A 20,870-nucleotide genomic window follows, 5' to 3' on the forward strand; every position below is an offset into this window, starting at 1 on the left:
ACAAAGTGACTTGAAAAGCACATTTGCAGAAGATTAAATTTCTTATAAACCAACTAGATATTTCATTGACTCAAGAAAGCCCGTAGTAAACAAATTTAAAATTCTATAAATTATTCCCTTCCTTTCAATAATTTAACGGCTCGAGAGCATTTCTGAGAATCACTAAATCAGCTTTTGGAAAATGTCTTGAAGAGCGCATTTCTCTTCAAAATATAGGAAATTGTCTATTAGGGTGTCTACACTTGTAAGCATTTTTTGTCAAAAATTGATCTTTTGAATGAAATCGTCTGCAGCGTTGTAGGTAGAAACGTCAAAATTCTGTCAAAAATGGGTTTTTTGATGAAAATTGCTCCCAATAAATTTAAAAAAAATACTAAATTTATTTTTTTGTCTAGAACTTCTAAAATTGACTAAAATATTTATTCTCGCTCTGCAAGGTGAAGAATTTACCGACAAGTAAACTTGGCAATTTATTAATTCTTGGTGTACGACAGTCATGTTGTGTGTCTCTCTCTAGTTTGTTTTGAAAATTAGACACTTTATTGATTCAAGTTATTGTTAAGTTTTTTAGGGGTAGGGTAAGTGTGCCAAATTTCGGCATAGTTGCATGCAAGCGTCAAAGTCTCAAGTTTGAAATGTAATATTTTAAATACAAGTTGATTTTTTTAATTCTTTCTTCTGAAAGAGTTTTGCTTGGAACCTTGTAAAGAGTTTACCGTCTTTATTTACTCTAAAATAATTCTTAATACACTTTAAAATGAATAAAAATGTAGACATAGCTTTGGTGCCCTATTTCGACCACCTTCATTCTCATAGTTCCTTGCCCTTCGGGAATTCTTCCAATATGTTTTTCACGTCACCTCGTTTGTCGAAGCTACATTTTTTTTAAGTCTTTTTCATTGTATAATCTCTAGAGTATATAAAAACTAAAAATTCATGGAAATTCGAGGAACAAAAAAGGTGGCCGAAATTGCAAACTGACCGGAATTTGGCACACTTACCTTACTTAATTTTTGCCTTTAATTCTGTAATATATTTTAAAAACTGGGAACATTTTCCTAGTTTTGAAAATATCGGTGCGATGCTTCACATTTCTTGAGAAACATAGAAAAAATTTAGGCTTTAAAAAGCTTGGGATCGTACGATGTTGGGCACTTAAACCTAATACCACTACTATGTAAAATTGCAGTGAAATGAAACAACCTTGAGTATTCTTTTGGGACAATGTCACTAAGTGACTGTTTAACAATGACTAATAATTTCAAAGTGTTAATGTTGAAGTAATAGAGATTGATTTCTAAATAATTGAAAGCTCACCCTCGCATTCCCTCGAAGCTGAATTAAAACTAAATCCAGCTGGACAAGTGGTCAGAAGGATTTGTGTATCCTCAGGAGGTTCATTTCTGCTCAAATCGTCTACACATTTGTATCCACCTGGAGTGTTGACACACTCAAAAGCACATAATCTTCCCTCTTGAGCTGCCTCTTCACATTCATTAACATCCGCACAAGTTCTTCCATCTTCTCCAAGTCGCCAGCCATCTGGACAGTCACAGAAAGCTGTGCCTGATTTCCAGAAGAAACAAGAGTATTATTTTCCATATAAAAGCATAAAGGACCGGAAGTATTGAATTACCCATTAGAGAATGGCATGTATGGGAACAATTCCCATTATTGACAATGCATTGGTCCACAAATTCACAACTTTGGCCATCTTCTGCCAATTTGGCACCTGGACGACAACTACAGAACCACGATCCGTGAGTATTGTGACACAGATCCTGGAAAAAAGGTGTTGTATTGAGGTTTTCCCGGGAGATTTGATGATTTAAAATTACCTGACATGGACCATGTCCATTGCGTAACAGGCACTCATTAACATCTGAAACAGAGAGTTACTTTGAAGCTCATGTGACCATAATCAAAATGTATGTTACACAGACTTATTTACAATGAATTTATTGCATCGTATAATGGTAAAAGCTCTAATGGTTACATGAGGTAAAGTACCCTTTATTCGACCGGTTCCTCTATTCGACCGGTAGATTTATTTATTCAATTTAATTATATTTGCTATAATATTTTGTGTATGATCTAATATTAATAGGTCAATTGTTCCATGAATAATACGAATCAGTGACAAATTCATAGAAATTGATGAAATTCACCATCAAATATTCAAAAATTGACCCACCGGTCGAATAGAGGAACCCGGTCGAGTAAGGGTACTTTACCTTATATTAAACTTTTCAAAGGTATTAAATAAATCATTAAATATAATAAGACACAATTATTTAAATATTACAAAATTTGAATGAACATTATAAAGTTCAACAAATTTAAATAAATTAAAAATTATTGAAACGACATTTTATTTATAATTGTATGTTTAAATTATTAAAATCTCGGATACGCCTGAATTGATTCAAAACAGTTCTAAATTGGTAGTTTTAATATCATTTTTTTTTGTGAATAATCTGGGCATTTTATATCGATTAGTAGTAGTTAGTAGTTAGTTATGAATCATATTCTTGAATTTGTGATCCAATGTCATACATAAAGGTCATAAACAAACTTATAAAATATTGACAATCTTTTTTTTTTAAATTCACTTACTGCTCTTATTAAAAAAAATGATAACCGGATTTTAAAAGTACCGAATTAGCGAGAGTCTTAATGTATATAACAAGTCAGAGGGGAGGACAAATTCAGTAAAAGTTTCAGAATTGTTCAAAGTTATGTATTAAATTTCATAACTTTCGATTTGAGGGAAAGACATTAAAATGTTTCGTCAATAAAAAAAACAGTTATTTTGGTTGTAAAACAATTGAAATGGCTAATAAAAAAATCCATTTTGGACAGTAAATATTACAAATTGATCAAAAATAATTTTACTACTTAAAATGTCACAATATCTCATATACTTCTTAATTCATTTTGACATGAAACATGAATATTTCGCTAATATTGAGGATTAAAATGCTACTGTTAATAATTAAGGGGTGGCAAAACGTCCCAAGCTTTGCGAATGACTCGAACTTGTGCTTTATATGTTATACCTCAAAAGTACTTTCGGAACATTTACCGCTTACCGATTCACAATCAATTTAAACTGATTTATAAATTATTCAAAAGGTCACTCAAAATAGTTTAGGAACATTTTGATTAATATTTATTATGGTTGTAGATGAGCTCGAAAACTTTCAAATTATGGGTCGAACTTTGTCCTCGATGTTCCCTGACCTGAGCTATGATCAAGAATGTTTTTATTGGATCATATCTTTGATGTTTATGAAGTAATTTCGATGAAATTTTACTATGTTTTATATATCTATCGAGACCTTTCTAATGATCGATTGCATCAGTTTACACTTTACCTTAATGTACCCCAACCCTTACTATACAGAAATTTACCGAATCCGGACTCCGGACCCTAACTCTAATGTTTCTCAACCGATTTCTATGATTTTCTTAGCAAAAATTTCTGCTGTTTGTTTTTTATATTCAACATATTTAGAATAGAAAATGACTAGAAAACCTCAGATTCGCTTATGGTAGCTTAAAGTCTATTACAGGGACCCTCAAAGTGCTTGCAATTCGGAATGCGTAAAATTGCGATTTTTAGTAGGGGAGACCGGGGTACTTTTAGCCAGCAAATGAAGCTTTTTTTCGCGCATGATTTGTGAAAAAATGATAAGATTTTTCTAATGTTTTTCATATGTAGCATTAGGATATTGGCTATGTAAAACCGTGTAGTTCAAAGCTCTAAAATCCTTGGTTTTTTTTTTCTAGGGAGGATAATGAAAAAAGTACGACACATTGGTTACACGTGTCCCGGCCTGGGTAGATATAGCCAATTTTGGGGTACTAATAGCCACCAGTTTTCCACACGAAATTTTAAACTGGGATACCAAATATTGTTTCACTTGATACACTAAAGCCCACTGATGTTAAATATGTCACTTAAACCTAAAAAAATAGGCTATAGCGGACTTTTTTATGATATTTTTGTAATTGCGGTAAAGTTGGTGCAAACATTCTGAAAAAATCTATTTAACAAATCGCACATCTAAGTGACAATATTTCTAGGAATATCATTTTTAATCTAACAATTATTCTCATATATTAGTCAAAAATAATTTATAGTTTTAGCGCGCCACTGAAGAGTGGCTACATCTGCCCCGAGGGCTGTTTCAGTGTTTATCATCTTATATAAAAAAGCTGATAATTATTATCAAAGCGAAAAATATCGCTTAATTCACTTTATTAAACCAGAAACAATGTCAAACTATGATATCTTGACTAGCAACTCACAATACCAAATACTGAACCCAAAACTGTAACATTAAAATTACAATTTTATACTCATTTTATAAAAATGCTTCTGCATTGTAGGATAACAGGATCAGACTTATAAATATTTCTGGGAATATAGAGATGTGTTCCTTCTTTCATTACAAAATACTTTGCTCAATGTACATTTTAAGGGAAGCCAGAAAAATCTTCTGTCTAATTCTACCCCTTGCTAATTGTACCCCGGAACAGTTTTCTTGTCGCGATTCGTTAACCCTAAAAACCAAGTCACAACCGAATTTCTACGAATTCTAAGTTGTAAGCACTCCGGCGTCCCCTGTAAAGAATCTCAGCTACCATAAGCTTATCTGGGCTTATAAATGGTCTTTTTCTTCTTCCTATCCAAAACAGTGAAGAAATGTCAGTCAGGAAAATGCCTTGTGGCCGTAAAAGTGTTTTCTAAGGCAATTTCACCTTAGAATCTATTAGTTGACCCATTTGAGTTCTTTTCGACTTTCGATACTAATCCAATTATTTTGATTAATTTTGTTTTTAATAAGTTCAATAATCCGAGAGCTCATTTATATTCAACTATTAGAGGCACTATAGATTTTCAAGGTTCAGATTTTTAATCTCATGGTTTATACTTATAAATGAGTCTAACTTTATGAAATTAAAATTTTCATTCTTTGAAAAAAAAAACCAATTAAATTTTTATTTTGAAATGAAGTATTTGTTAAAGATTATTTATATTTTTTTAAAATGAGTTATATATGTATATAATTATCCATCTATTTTAAGCTTTCTGATAGAATAGCAAAACCTTGGCAAACTTATATAAATCCCATTCTTTATAGAAATTTAATATTGTACAGAAATGTTGAAACTCACCCACACACGAACTTCCTTCGAGCCTCAATCCTTTGGGGCATTTGCATCGGAACGACCCTGCAGTATTGTGGCACTCAAATTCACAAGGGGATTCACTTTCGGTGCATTCATTGATATCTTCGAAAAAGGAAAATAAAAGAACTGTAGAGGTCATAAATCTCCTGGAGAATATATTTAAAAACTCACCAGTGCAAAAGCCGTCCACCATCCTAAATCCACGGAAGCATGAACATGTTTCATTGCCATTATCGTCCACAAAACACAGTTGATCACATTCCTTTTGGTCACAGGTTTTTTCCAAGCGCTTTACCAAGACTGTTGTTTCAATTTTGACACATTTGGGAGTTTGTCCAATCCAGGACCTGTGCCTGCAGAAAACCCTTGCTGAAGAATTACCATCTAGATGTATCTCAAAGCCTTCCCGACACCGATACTGAGCTTCCAAGTAAGCATTTTCCACTCCAAGAGCATCGTTCCTGCAAGCAAGATGGAAAATTGCTCAAATTCTGACCTATGTAAGGAACTAGTTAAACGCATTTAAAAACCGAAAATGAAGTGTAGACTAGAATTTAAAAACGATTTTACTCATTTAAAACATACACCAATTTCCCAGTGAATCTAATCCAGAAAGAAAGCTCGAACTTGTGACAAAGATGATATATTCCGGAAGTAGTTTCGCATCATTTATATTATTCAAATCAGGAGAAAACTTCGTGTATAAGTGTTTTAGAATTTCGCAAAGTTTTCACGACGATTTCACAACTTAACATCACGAGTGATAGTAATGGCTATCGGGTCAACTCATAATAGGAGGGGAGGGGGTCCACTGAAGGTTTCAAGTCGCTATCTCTAACGGTTTGTCTTCTACGTTTGATCATGGATGAACAAACAAATAGCGCGATATAATTTTTTAGATGTCGTCTAATTCGCAGAGATTTGTCAAAATTATGGGTCCTTGAGTGGAAGGGAAAAATTGTAGAAATTTTAATTTTTTTTACACTTTGTTTACGAATAAAAATTTACAAAAAAATGACAAGATTTTACGAAAATTTTATGTGCGTTTACGAAAACTTATGAACAAATGTTTGTAAAAGTACAACAATTACTCGTCATGTGATCATGTTATGAATAATGTTTGTGAAAAAGTACAAACTTGTTTGTGGCTTAAACGATTTACGAGCATGTCGTAAGAATCGAATATGAATTCACAAACATTTACAAAGAATTTTAGAAAATAGTTTTTTCTGTGTTGTAAAAGAAAAGTCATGTATGTCTAGGAAGCTCTTTTGCAAGATGTTCTAGGACCTCAATGGACTTTTTTATTGTTATTATAATTATTGCAAAAAATTAGTGCTTAAAGTTTGAATTTGTGATTTATTCAAACATTAGGAATTTTACATCTTTAAAGTGTCCTTAAGCAACACAAACTTTCCTGAAAGCGAAGGATTTCTTCCTTTTATTTTTGATGATTTATTTCATGAACTACCCAAGCCTTTCACTATAAATCTTTTGAGAAGTTCTTTTTTTTTGAGTATGAAATTTCGCATGAATTCTGTCTCCCTGTGATTTTCCTATTCTTTCGCAATTCTATTGTTATTGTCCTTAGGGGTGAAGTACCAGCATTTTCTTTTATTCGTATCCCGCTTTTGGTGTAGTTATACTCTTCCCGGAAGACTATAAGATCCATAGCTTCGAGAGAGATTGCAATATCATATCTGAGAGTGAGATGTAATTTATTTCGCAGACAAGGAGAGTTGATTTCATCCAGGGAATTGATATGAGAGACATAACTTGATTTCTTGGAATGGAAAAAAATATCCGATTCCCTAGGATTACATACATTGTTATGGGCTTTGATTTGTCATCTGACGCACTGGGGAGCAAGTACAAAAGGAAGACTGCGGCTGGAGGTGATTCTTACTATTGGGTATAGAATTATTCGAATCACTGTGCGATTGATGATTATTGAACTGTAAATCCCATTGAGATGGTATGACAGTAAACAATGGGAGGATTTATGGGGATTAATAATTACTCTACCAAGCATTTCTCTCCGTCATTGTCGCTTGGCGAGCAATTAATTGAGTTGATTATGGAGCATCAGACAAGATATTGCTTTGCTTAGCACATTTTGAGGTGTTTTGTGAATCAATTTTGATAATATTTGTTGCAGCATATTGAAGGAAATTTAAAGTGAATTTCCATGAAATATCTCTTGCAGATAAACGCGTAATAGGAAAATGATTTCAAAACAATTGAGCTTCGAAGGACCAAAAGTTTTAAAGTTCATTGAAATGATAGAACCGAATGCAGAGTGTTACAGTTCAATCAGATTACTTAACTTCACACCAGTTGTAGTATAATACGATTTTTATGCATAAAGTCAGTGCCTTGGTCAGTGCATTTTAAACTTTATGAAGTTCGGGAAGAAAATAAAAAAAAGTAAATTCTCTATAGAACAAAAAACATCACATAGAACTACAAATAAATCTGCTGTGAAATTTCCGCACCATAAAACAGCAAGTTTCTGTATTAAAATCCATCCTACATGAAACATTTTAAATCCTCAACACGGCATTCCGTCCCGAAAACAATTTTTCACATTCCCATTTTTGCTTTGGATGTCATCTGAAAATATCTGCATACAACAAATAGGTTTTCATTTGTGCAGAAATTGAGCAACACCATGATAGAACCTTATTCTTTCTATTCTGACAATCCTTTTGATGTTTGCTGAAGTGATATTAAATGTAAAATTATGAGCGAAAACCTAATAAATTGTGCATTATAGTTTATATTATATAACCAGACGTTGTTTTCCAACTCAAAAGTTTTAAGTTCTATTCTATGATATTTTATTATCCCCATCAAAAATTATATTATGGTAATGAAAGCAGCAGTTATGGTAGTTTTAATATTTATTGGACCCCTGTAGACTAAGACAGAAGGATTCAGAAAGGGTTAAGTTACCTCTTTATCGAAAACTCCGAGGCCTATGATGCATTAAAAATTAGTGTAAAGTTTGTAAAGCTTAGATTAACTTATTGTAGATGAGATTTTAAATGTGAGTCAACTCGTAAATCGTGCAAAGAGCAAAGAGCAAAGAGAAAACAACGACCGCGAAATTAAAGAAAAATACGATTAACCCTTTATGGACGATTGGAACACCGGTGTCCCATAAAGAAAATAATTTTTCCTGACTACCTGAAATTATTTTTTTTTCTTATGTTTGTACGTAATTACAAATTAGAAGGTTGAAGGAATTTAGAATATTTTTTGCAAGTTTCCATTTGCTATATGGTAAATATTTAACCTTAAAAATGACGAATTTTTAAATTCTCATATTGAAAAATGATTTGAATTATGTTTTATACTTCCAATTTTTTTCAAGCCAAACCGTTTTGGCTACATACAATATTTACACGTAATATTTTTCATTAGACTAAAAATTATTACTCATTGGTATTGTTAGAAAAATTACTTAAATTTTTGGGCTATTTTTGTCTCTATCGCTCGTAGAGTTAAAAAATGCATCGAATCAGAATCTTTTGGATTTTTCAAAGTCAGATGTAAGACCTTTCGTTGATTTTGTATATCAGTAAAATTTTTATTGTTAAAAAAGGTTTTAATTGTTGTAAAAGGTGTCTCATCGTTAAAGAGTTAAGAAGAACAGAAAAAGCTTTTCATCCTTTTGAATCTCTAAAACAGTGAGAAAATCTCAAATGTCCCAAATTGTAAATGGTTCCAAATTACCCCATTTCACCCTATAGCAGAGCCCAAAAAAATTGAATTTTTGATCTGCCATTTGGTAGTGCTCATTGAGACGCACAAATAACTTTAGGTAAAAGTGTTAATTACAGCAGGAAATACAGTACTTTTAAATTTAGAACTTTGACCTTTTCTTAGCTCTGGTCAAGAAGGTGAGAGAGACTTCAATTGGTTATTGTTTGATAAAAATTAGATAATGGAAATTGCAATGTGGAATATTTTACTGCTTCCGCTCGAACTCTACAGAGAGAGTAGTGTCTATAGTCCTTTGATTTTGAGTTATATTTTTCGACTCCTTACCCATGCGGACAAGTGGTCCTTTACGAAATTCCCGTTGAGTCATTCCTAATAATGGTTTTTCAAAGTCAAAAATTTAAAAGGCTATAAAGAGCACATTTCTCAACCGAATGGGTTATGTTTCTGATCGTTAGAAAGGTCTTGGAATTCATGAGAAGCCTGAACTGATTTCAAATGGTCTGAACCGGTAATGAACTAATTCATAACTGATGATTATTTTTTTTATCCGAAATTCAATCATATTACTACTGAAGTATACTCTGGGAAATGTTTAAGTGATTTATTATTATTATAGAATATTTTATTGAGCTACTTTTTGTACATTTACAAAATAATTACATTGTAAGTGTTCCAAATCATTGATTTGCTTCAACTTTAATACATTGTTAAGAATATTTGAATTGTATTAAGAGATAAAAGATTAAGAAAAAACAAATTAAGCACAAGGTAATATGGTGCTTACAGATTTAATGCGAAACAGATATGTATTTTATACAAATGATACTGTTTAAAGTGCTAATTGACTTACAATCGAGTGGTGGGAGGTTTTGCATTGCAGAAGAAAGTTATCTTTAATCTTAGAAATTTGGTTTTGCAAAAGAGGAGTTTTGGCAATCTCATGAAGTTTAAGTGATTTATAAATCGGTTCAAATCGTTTGTGAGCCGATAAGTAATTTTTGTCCGAAAATTAATTTTATTACTCTAAAAACTATTTTGTGGGATCTTGTGAGTGATTTATGAATCGATTCAAATCGTTTAAGAACCGATAAGCCTTAAATTATGCGAAAGTGTTTTTGAAGTATAACCACTAATGGCCTCTACAGACTAAAGAAACTCTTGTCTATATTGAAGCCAATTTCCTACGCTTGTGTAGGAAAAACTCTTCAATATAGACAAAAATTTTTCTAGTGTGTAGAGGCCATAAGGCATGAGTTCAAGCACTTCCAAAACTTGATACGCTTTGCCACCTCATTTTCTTTGTGGGTTTCGATTATGTCGTTATTTTCGTTCTAGAAGTTAGGAGATAAGTGCATTTTCTGATTCCTCGTTATGCGAAACCGATTACACATTATATAGTATATATCTGATTATCATTTTATGGCGGGTTATGTGCTGGTCAAGCCAACGGCTTAACGTAATTATAATTAAAATAATAAAGACGATATTCTTAACAGTTTCCCATTAAGCTGTCTCTCGGCTTAATCCGTAAGTCTATCTGGTATATTAGTCTCCAAAATAGGAGTAAATTTTCAAATCCAAGTGGGAGTGGATAGAATAATTTGATAAGTATGCATGAGAGCTTAACAATTTATGAGCAGAAGAGGAATTTTATAAAAAAAAACATAATGTACAAACTTTGAAATAAATACGAATAAGGTTGTTTTCGGATAATTGGAGTTTCAGTAGTGATAAAGTCTTTCAAGTGATTTTCTTGCAACTTAATTTGCATTTGAATAAAACCAATTCAAAAGACCATTAAAACGATAGTTATTTTGCCAACCCGGGCGGTGAAGCCAATAATTTGTGGTATTTTCTAAAATAATTTTGGAAAATTCAAATTGAATAGATTGGCATTATACTCACTTTATGTATTTAATATCAGCATTATCTACTCTAGGCGCTGGTACAAAAGTTCTCCTCATACACGATAAATCCCCACGAAGCCATTCTGCGGAATCGATCTCTGGGGAAAGGATAGAGAGGTCGTTCAGTTTGAGGGCAAGTTGGGCGAAAGTTTGACCGGGAAGATTTCCTCACCTGTTGCTTTGAGCATTTTCTGCCTATGTTTTTGTGCTCGCAGAGCTTTTTTCTCTTCCCTGAGGCGCATTTTTTCTTCACGACGCCTCTGCCTTACCTCCTGGAGCCTTTCTCTCTCTGCAATCTCCATCAGATGAGCCTCCTCCTTCAGCCTCTCCATCTCCTTCTGCCTTTCCAAATTCTTTGACACTTCCAACCTCACCTTGCGACGTCTCTTGGACTTGTGTCTTCTTCTCTGACCAGGAACATCCCGACTCTTCACTCCAGATTCCAAAGAAGGTTCTCTGCAAAATGAACTATGTATGCACCCAATTTTGCTTCAGGCATTTTCGCCCTAAATACCATTTCAAAGGCTGAACTGCATAAATTGAATTTTGCAGCACATGGGGGAGAAGGAGAACACTCGCACTGACTATAGGGAAAAAAGCTGTAACATTACAAATTGCCTGCAAATTGACTGTGTGGAAAGGAAGTGCAATTTTCTGAAGGGTGGTAAAAAGAGTGGGTGCGGAGATAATTCTGCAGGGAAAATTGTGAAAATTCCACAGAGGCAATAAAACTGAGGAATTTAATAAACATCTCTGAGAACAAGACACTTCATTTGAGGACAGTACAGTCTGATGCATCCCAGAGGTGTGAGCCGTAAAAGCTTTGAATTTTTACATTTTTTTAAATATATATTAACTTTCCGTAATTTTATATTACATTTATTCTTAGCAAAAAAAAAGATTCTAATACCATTGAGTTTTTTTTTGTAGTGAATTTCCGAAATTCTAAAGTGAAATTCTAAACTTCAAAGGCTGAGGAAATATATTTGGTTTTTAGATTTCAGAATCTACCCTGAGTAATTTTGTCCATCGGAAAATAAGCTTTTTTTTTGGAATTGAATAAACGAGCAGTAAAAAGTGAAATTTGGTCAGCAAAAAAATCGAAAAGATCAGTAAAAAATAAAAAAATGGTCAGTAAAACTTAAAAAAAGGCAGTGAAAAGTTAAAAAAGGGCAGTAAAAAATTAAAAAGGAGCAGTACTTTATTAAAAGCGGTCAGTTAAAAACGAAAAGTGGTCAGTAAAAAATGAAACACGATCAGTAAAAAATAAAAAGTGGTCAGTAAAAAATTAAAAATGAACAGTAGGAATATTCGAGTTGATCAGTGAGAAATAAAAAAGTGATCAGCAAGAAATTAAAAATCAGCAGTAAAAAATAAAAATTGGTCAATAAAAAATAATGAGTGGTCAGCAAAAAATTAAAAACGAGCAGTAAAAATATTCGAGATAATCAGTAAAAAATTAAAAAGTGAACAGCACAGAATTAAAAATGAGCAGTAAAAAAAATGGTCAGTAAAAAATACAAAGTGGTCAGTGAAAAATAAAAATTGGTCAGCCAGAAATTAAAAAAGAGCAATTTACTGATTCCTATGGAGGGATAAATATACTATATTTTTTTACTGACCGTATTTTCTTTTTACTGACCATTTTTATTTTTTTACTGATTACTTTTTATTTTTTTACTGATCAACTCGAATACAGCTGCTGATTAATTCGAAGATTTTGCTGACCAAATTTAACTTTTTACTGACGAAATTTAACTTTTTACTGACAAAATTTTACTTTTTACTGACAAAATTGAAAATTTTTACTGATTATTTCGAATTATTTGCTGATCAAGTTTAATTTTTTGCTGATCATTTTTGACTTTTTACTGACCATTTACTTTTTTCTCCTTTTTTTTCATTAAGGCCTTCGAAAATCAGGTATCCACGGCTGAATTTTTAATTTTTTTTTAAATAATAAAAAAAATAATAAAAATATAGTTCTAATTGCACTTACAATATGCATAAGAGCTTGAATTACGTTATTTGTACCTGAAATAATTACGTTCGAATTGGTCAAAAAATATAGAGTCAACCTTATGTAAATTTTGTTAGAAGGACTTTCATCATTTTCTCGAGGTGAGATTTAAGTCAGAAAATGTAATACGGATTTCAAACCATATGTTGTTCACGAAAGTACCGAAATTTTAAATAACAACGAATTTTAGTAATTTTTCAAAAGCTAGTAGATAATTTAGGGTAAACTGGGGCACCACCAAATACTGCGATTTTTTAATCGGATATTTGACTTTAGAGGATAAGACCTATAGGACTTTATAAGCACTATAGGCTATAGGGATGCTTGTCCACTGAAGGAATGGTCGAGATAGTCCAAGTAGTTTAGAAATAAAAATTAGTGTTTGGTGGTACCCCGTGTTTAGTGGTGCCCCAGTTTCCCCTACCCCCAATATATCCAATACGAAGTCAAAATTTTCCAGAACTCATAGTGATAAGAAATTACAGAAGTTATTCTAATTGTTAAACCCTTAATCTGAAGCTCATAAATTTTCGTAATAACTTTTACTTTATATTTCGTGTGGTGTACCACTGTCTTTCAACAGGCAAATTCAATGTTTATTTAAAAATTAAAAAATAAGGATTATCACGTTATTCCAAATTGGCATTTTTGAATTGGAATAAGACTTCAAAAATTGTTAATTTTTCATGGTTTTACCTTAAGAAACCTTTTGACTTCTTTGACAAAATTTTATGTTTTTATCTTAAGGCATCTACAGGCTAGGAGAAATTTAAAAAAAAATGTTTTTTAAAGAAAATTTCCCCTATCATTGTAAGCAGAGACATCACAATTTTTTAAAAATTCCATTTTTGACGAAAATTGTGTCTAGTCTGTACATGCCATTATACTACTCGCAAGTACTTCTTATTGTGTTATTAAAATTTCAGCTTCGTTTGTTCTTTTTGTCAAATTCAAATTGAATTTTGGAAAACCTGCAGATGTGAAACAAAAACAAAATTAGAACAAAAATTAAAGAGTGACTAAAACAGCACATGTTATGCTAATTTCTACGTCTTTATCAATCACAGTTACTTCTTTTATATAAGGAAATTAAAGTTAAAATAAAATATTAAGGAAAAAACTGAGTTATGCCCTAGGCAAACTTACAACTTAAGCCAAGAGACAGCTTAACGTAATTATAATGAAAATAATGATATGACTAAATTCCTTGTAGTCAGAAAATGATGGAAGTGTAATGATCATTATTTTTTATTAAAATTACGTTAAACTGTCTTTCGGCTTAAATCGTAAGTGTGTGTCTGGAGCATTATAATGTCTGACAGCTTTAATTTGGTAATTAAAATGTTTCTGAAGTTATCCTTTAAATCTTAGCTTGGAATACAGTTGTTATAGTTTCAGCGTATTATGTTTTCCTGAGCCGCTTCGGATCATATTGCTTCTGGAAATACATTTCTAGACGAAATACTCAACCTCTGTTGCAATTTTCCACAATGTTTCTCCAGCCTCTCGAATCTCCAAGCAATTTGAGAAATGATCTGTGGAGATTTATGTTTCCCAACATCTCACATGGAATTTCTGAGTGAAATTCCAGTTACAGATATTGCAGTAACAGACCACAGAAATGCATCCTCATTTGGCGATATATTGCACCAGATAGTTTATCAATATCTAACGCCCACATCAAGTATCTCACAACATTATACATTTTCCTATATACTCTGTATTAAGGTTGAAGGCTTTTGTTTTGGGTGGTTAGAAATTGATTAAAAGTGGGATTATAGGTAATTTTTGGCAAGGATAAATCCCCTAAGAGATTGAGCTACCAATTCACATCATTAATTGAATACTAATTGATTTTGTGTATGTGTCCCTCGTGCAAATGCTACAAACAATATGGACTCTGAAATGATTTAATTTCCATTTGCAGTTCTATACTGCACTTCAAATTGATTTATCGATGCTGAGAGATATTGTGGGTAGAAATAATTAGCATAATTATACAATTTCCGTCATTGTTCATTCGACGCATAGATGCGTTACAGCAATTGATCTATTTTGCCTTCGTACCTAATCATTCATGCTCAAGCACATACCTCAAGGAATTCGGTGGGGCTGCGTAGATGTCATCGGATTCTTGCCGAGAGATAACACTGAGAAAATCTTCACTGTTTTCCAGGGCCTGAAGCTCATCCAACTGACTTTCGCCAATTTGCACGAATTCTGCAAGAGAGGAAAAGCTTATTTGTCTCAATTCTGCTTGAGATTTCTTCACACGATTTACCACACAATTGAGGGATTAATGTTGAAAGATACTTTGATATTCTCAATTGTACACTTTTGGTTCTCTACTTTGCAGCAGAAGTAACAAAATTAAATTCAGATAGTTTAATTTTGCAGGAAATTTTATTTTAAATATTTGGCTTGCTTTTATTTCAGGTTATTTTGTTCATCAAATATTTTTAAAAAAATCAATTTCAATTTATTAGTTCCATAATGTGAGTATTTCAAAATTATTTAAAATTATTTATATCAAGTCTTTCATTCTTTCAATTAATAAGAGAGTAGCAAACAACTATTATTAGTATTAATCGTATCGGAATACTTTTGCTACAATGTAATCCTGTTATATTGCTGTTGCATTCCGTGGTGGAAGAATCCGCTAAGTCCCTGTGTAAACTACCCAGGAGCGCCTTCACCGTAGTCTGGATGCTTCTTCCATGCTCCCAGAGTTTTTGTGGGCAGAGGTGGTACATTATACAAGGGGTAATTCATAATCAATCAGATTGGCTCGGGTTCCCAAAAAAATGTATGGGTTCCCCGGGTTTCCTGAAAAAAATGTATGGGTTCCCCAGCCAGATTGGCTCGAGTTCCACGAAATGAGTTACCCCTCGACATTATATTACGTTTTGTCTTTGTGAAAATGTCCTTTTCCGACATTTCGTTGTATTGCAACGGGCGGGACTCGAACTCACAACTTTTTGAGTCGACTCAGACATCTCGTCCTCCCAAGATCATTCCAAGATCCTCCCAAGATTGCGCCACTGAGATCCCCAGCAAATAACCTGATTTTAGTGAAAATTTTAACCAATATTCACGAGATATTTACCACGAACTGTTCCCATTAAAACTTTATATCTAGCTCACTAGTGCTTATAGTTTTTTTATGATAAAGTTTTGAAAGTAGAACTTTTGGATATAAAATCTTGCAGAAAACTAGAATACATAAGTTTATTTCTGAGAAAATTGAATTCTTGTTATTGATATACGATACTTTCAGATTATGGGATATAGGCAGAATCGTGTTAATAAAATTCATTTTTCAAAATGCAGCGTTGTTGATGAATAAAATATTTACATCTAAAGCACGATGAAAGAATAAATTTTTATTTTTTGACAAAAAAAATTATTTTTGGTTTATAGGAGAACTGTATCAAATTTCGGTATAGCACGTAAGCACCAAAGTCGTAAGTTTCAAATGTAATATTTGTAACAAAAATTTAAATTTTTTGTTACTTCTTTTTCAGAAGCTTTGTTTGGAACATTGTAAATAGTTTATCGTGTTTGTTTTTTTTTATAAAATTATTCTAATTACATTTTAAAATGAATAAAAATATAGACATTCTTTTGGGTCATATTCCGGCCATTCTGATTCTCGTGGTTTCGTGCCCTTCCAGAACTTTTATAAGGCCTTTTTCATATTGTCTCGTTCGTAGAGGTGACACTTTTTTCTTTTTCGACTAGAATATGTAATTTTTAGAAATAAGGAAAGTGGGCGAAATTGCAAGCTGGCCGAAATTTTGTACAATTCCTCTAATTAGTTTATAGAGAATTGTAATTGTTTCAGAACCTTTATTATTGGTTTCATATTTGCTAAATTCAGCCAGAGTTTGTGCGAAGCCTGTCCCCTATTGGTTTCTTTTAAGTTTTGCTCTTCAAAATCATAATACAAAAATAGATAGATTATAATATGTCTGTACATTGCTCTCTTTGCGCAGTTCGAATAACTAGTATTTTGTGAATTCTAAAATCTATATAAAGTTTACAATAATTTAAGAAATAAATCTCTTGAAAAATTTCACGCGATTTTTTGAATTTTATGACCAGCGCATAATGACTTTTGTTTGTAAATATGTTTTCAAAATTTCCCATGAGAATGAGCGAGATGACTAGATCTAGATCTCACTCATTCTGATTGACATGTCAAAAATATGTTTACTAAACAAAAGTTATTGTGCGTTGGACATATAATAAGGTAAATATTTTGGATGTATTGTAACAAATTTTACAAAAATAGGTGAAAGTTTATTCCAGGTGAAAATTATTTGCACATAAGCTGCAATATGTTCAATTTTGCGACTTAAATTCAAATTAGAAATGAAGAGCACAATTTCCACAATTTAACAAATAGAAAAAAAGTTTAAATTATTATTAATTTTTATTTCTTGGTTTGTTCTTTTTTTGTAGAATACATAATTGCTTATGTTTTCTCATTTCTTTATTATGCATTGCCATCAAAAAAACGTTAGTCTGAAAATTGCAAAACTTTGTGGTGGATTATTTCATCATTTTCTCTCTGTTCAACTTTCAAGAAGACTCCTCCAGGAAGATTTCTGGAACACACACTTTGTTCCAAATAAATTTCTACCGAGGAATACTGACTGAGGAAAAGAACGATCGAGTGAGAATACATAAATTTATTAAACATTGTGTTTCATTGAGATTTATTGTTAGAAGTACATGTTAAATATTCAGAGGAATAAAATTGTTTTGATGAAAATGCTTTGCAAGTTTCTGCAAAAGTCAGTAGTACTAATTTTGCACCATTCTCACAGATAAACGGAGAAATCCATAATCCAGGAATATGTATAGAAATAAATTCTAGCAGCTGAAACTGATGCTGACTAATATAGGGGTGTTTAGCAAAGGCTTTCTTCATGGACTTGGAAGAACTTTTAGAATTCGATCTACACTAAAGTTCTGAAATAACCCTCCTTAATCTTTTCTTTTCAGAGAATTGTGTGTTATTTTATTAAAGGTTATGCATCATTTGCCATTTGATTCGGAAAAGTGCAAGGCAAACTTTTACATGTGAATTCTCATTTCTGGCTATCGATTTCTCTACTCAAAAGTATGCCTCAATGAGTCCAAAGGATATCCAATTCAATGGAAAATTGATCAATAGAGCTGAAATTAATTTTCCTCAATTGTGGTTTCATCTCAATGATTTCACCAGAGACTTTTTGCAGCACCTTTTCACTATACCTAAGATAGAAATTCTCTGCAATTTCGGGATGAGAATCAAAAGTTTGGGACTTTCTGGCGAAAGTTTGTGCAAAAGAGGAAAATAAAAGCACTCTTCAACTCCCATTTGTTTCATGAATTTTCTGAGGAAGAATATTGCTAGCAAATATGGAGACAACTCAACCAATTTTGCAGCTAATATTCGAAACTTTTGCTTAAGACACAGCTTAAGATGACCTGGGAAGTTATTGGAAGATCCTTGAGCACCACATGCCTCTAATAAGCCAGAAGATTAGCTATAGGATATTAACAAACTTCTCCACAAAAAGCATCAAGTTTATTAATTTTGCAAATTTCACAAAATGGAAATAATTTTAGGAAATATCCCGAAGGTTTGCTGTTCCATAAAATGCAATTACTGTAAATTTCAATGTTTCTATTAGCTTAACATTAATTATAACGTGTAATTTTATTTTCATGAAAATAGAGTAGATGTTCTGGTCATTTTTTAGTAGTTCAATTTTAGTATTTCACTCCAAAAATCCAACAAACCACATAGAAATTTCGGAAAATTTCCTCTTGTGTATTTATGTTATAAAACGGAAACGCTATAAAATAATACTTAACCTGTTTAAAGTCAGACAGATCAGATTCGGCAAAAATTAGGTTATTTTGATTAATCATTTTACTTAAACCATTAACTTACGGTGTATCTATAGGCAATTACAGAATGGTGCAAATTTGATTATGATTTGGATTTTGAAGACATTGAAATTGATCTCGATAGACAAAATGGTTAAAATTTATTCAACATCAATCTTCAGCTTAATTTAAGCTCACAATTTAAGCTAAGCTTATCTGAACTTTTCACTGATTTGCTCAGGGGCCTCTCGATATTAATTTTTCCATACATTTTTGCATAGAGGCACTGAAGAATAATGACAAGTTTTTTCTTAAAGAGAATTGATTTATCAGCCTGATATATTTCGAAATAATGCATTAAAAGCTACCTAAAAATATATATTTCATAATGTTCGACGACATAATATAAGAACTACGAGCAAATTTGTTTAATCCGCAGTGGAATATCTGCAAACTTTTTGCATGAAAAAGTGAAAAATATCTTCACTTTTTATTAGGCTCAATGACCTCTGGATTTGCTTATTTAAAACAGATTGAATGTAAAATAAGATTTTGAACAACGGAAGACAAATAAATTCATTAAAATCGATTTGTATAGGGGAAAGGAGCAATGTGTGGGGCATCTCGAAATATAGTCCACTTTTAGTAAAACATGGAACATTGCAAAAAAATTAATTAAAATTATGAAATTATCTTAGAATACTTAATGAATAGTTTATGAATGAATAGTCCTTTTATTTTATTCATCTTTAATATATATTTATATAAAATCAGTTAAGAATTTTGAATTACAAATGATTGAAACTTAAAACTGAAACTTAAGTCTTCGATGGGTTTATATCCGAGGTAGGGCACAAACAACTTTTCGTCCAATTTTTTTAGAAGAAAAGTGTTAAATATTTTTTTTAAGATTGCCTAAAGCTTTGAGAGAAGGTTGATTGTTACCAGAACTCGAAATAATTTTTATCACAAAAGCAAATCGAAACCCGAATTAATTAACCACATGGATGGATGTTGTTCTAACACTCATTGAGGCTTATTTACAATCCTCTTTGAAGATAAAGATGAGTGGAGCTTGTTTCAAATCTTATGAAGTGTATAGAAGGTAAGGCTACACTGAAAACGATACTTTTTGGATATATCTAAATGAAGTCAGACGTAGGCGTAATTTAATGTAGATCCTTAATTGTTTTGTAGAGCTAAGCTACAATAAATTAAAGCTCAGCTTCCTTTAAAAATATGCAAAAAAATAAGTTTTCAATGTAGCCCCAGCTCTATATAGCCCCACTTTTCTGCAGATTACTTTACTATTTTTCCAAAATGTCTGTGATTTATGTGAAACTACCTAAAATTAAAATTAAAATTAGGGTAAGTGTGCCAAATTTCGGCATAGTTGCATGCAAACGCCAAAGTCTCAAATTTTAAATATAATATTTTTAATACAAATTGAATATATTTTATAAGGAGTTTTGCTTGGTACCTTGTAGACAGTTTATGGTCTTTATTTTCTCTAAAATCATTCTTAATACATTTTAAAATGAATAAAAATGTAGGCATAGCATTGGTGGCTTATTTCGGCCAACTTCATTCTCATAGTTCCGTGCCCTTCCGGCATTCTAACAATGTCTTTTTCAGATCATCTTGTTCGTCGAAGCGACCGTTTTTGTCATTTTTTGCATTGTTTAATCTCTAGAGTATGCAAAACATAAAAATTCATGGAAATTCGAGGAATAAAAAATGTGGCCGAAATTACAAGCTGGCCGGAATTTGGTACACTTACCCTGCTCTTTTTTCATAACAATACATATTAAAATGTGAGACAAATTTACAATTTTTTCATTTTTTCAATTTCTCAATTTTTAGTTTTTAGTTTCTTTTTTTTAATTTTCCTGTCATTTATTTTACCTTTATTTAGTCTTCGTGAACTTAGGGTTAGGTCTTTAATTGCAAGACACTTGCATCATATGAATGCGTTTTCACGAAAGACCTTTAAGCCCATTTCTATATGATATTCTGTATTACTTTTGCAAAAGTTAAATCACATAGACTGAGGTATATAGTCATTCGAGGAGAGTTGGAACAGTGGGAGAGATGGACCACTTCTCCTCCTGCCTACACCCTATGCACGATCT

At 32.0% G+C, this 20,870-nt stretch overlaps 1 protein-coding gene across 1 annotated transcript in view; it reads right to left on the minus strand.

Moving 5' to 3' along the window:
• Positions 1 to 20,870, minus strand: part of LOC129801892 (sushi, von Willebrand factor type A, EGF and pentraxin domain-containing protein 1) — a 114,695-nt gene that overhangs the window by 21,952 nt on the left and 71,873 nt on the right. Inside the window, exons 2-9 of the mRNA XM_055847327.1 lie at positions 14,949 to 15,075; positions 11,008 to 11,291; positions 10,834 to 10,933; positions 5,371 to 5,660; positions 5,185 to 5,301; positions 1,839 to 1,882; positions 1,637 to 1,781; positions 1,318 to 1,566 (exon numbers count right to left, since the gene is read on the minus strand). Coding sequence (XP_055703302.1) covers positions 1,318 to 1,566; positions 1,637 to 1,781; positions 1,839 to 1,882; positions 5,185 to 5,301; positions 5,371 to 5,660; positions 10,834 to 10,933; positions 11,008 to 11,291; positions 14,949 to 15,075 — 1,356 coding nt within the window. The remainder of the gene's footprint in view (positions 1 to 1,317; positions 1,567 to 1,636; positions 1,782 to 1,838; positions 1,883 to 5,184; positions 5,302 to 5,370; positions 5,661 to 10,833; positions 10,934 to 11,007; positions 11,292 to 14,948; positions 15,076 to 20,870) is intronic.

This window comes from Phlebotomus papatasi, chromosome 2 (assembly GCF_024763615.1).
Source record: "Phlebotomus papatasi isolate M1 chromosome 2, Ppap_2.1, whole genome shotgun sequence".
In the NCBI taxonomy this organism is placed as follows: domain Eukaryota; kingdom Metazoa; phylum Arthropoda; class Insecta; order Diptera; family Psychodidae; genus Phlebotomus; species Phlebotomus papatasi.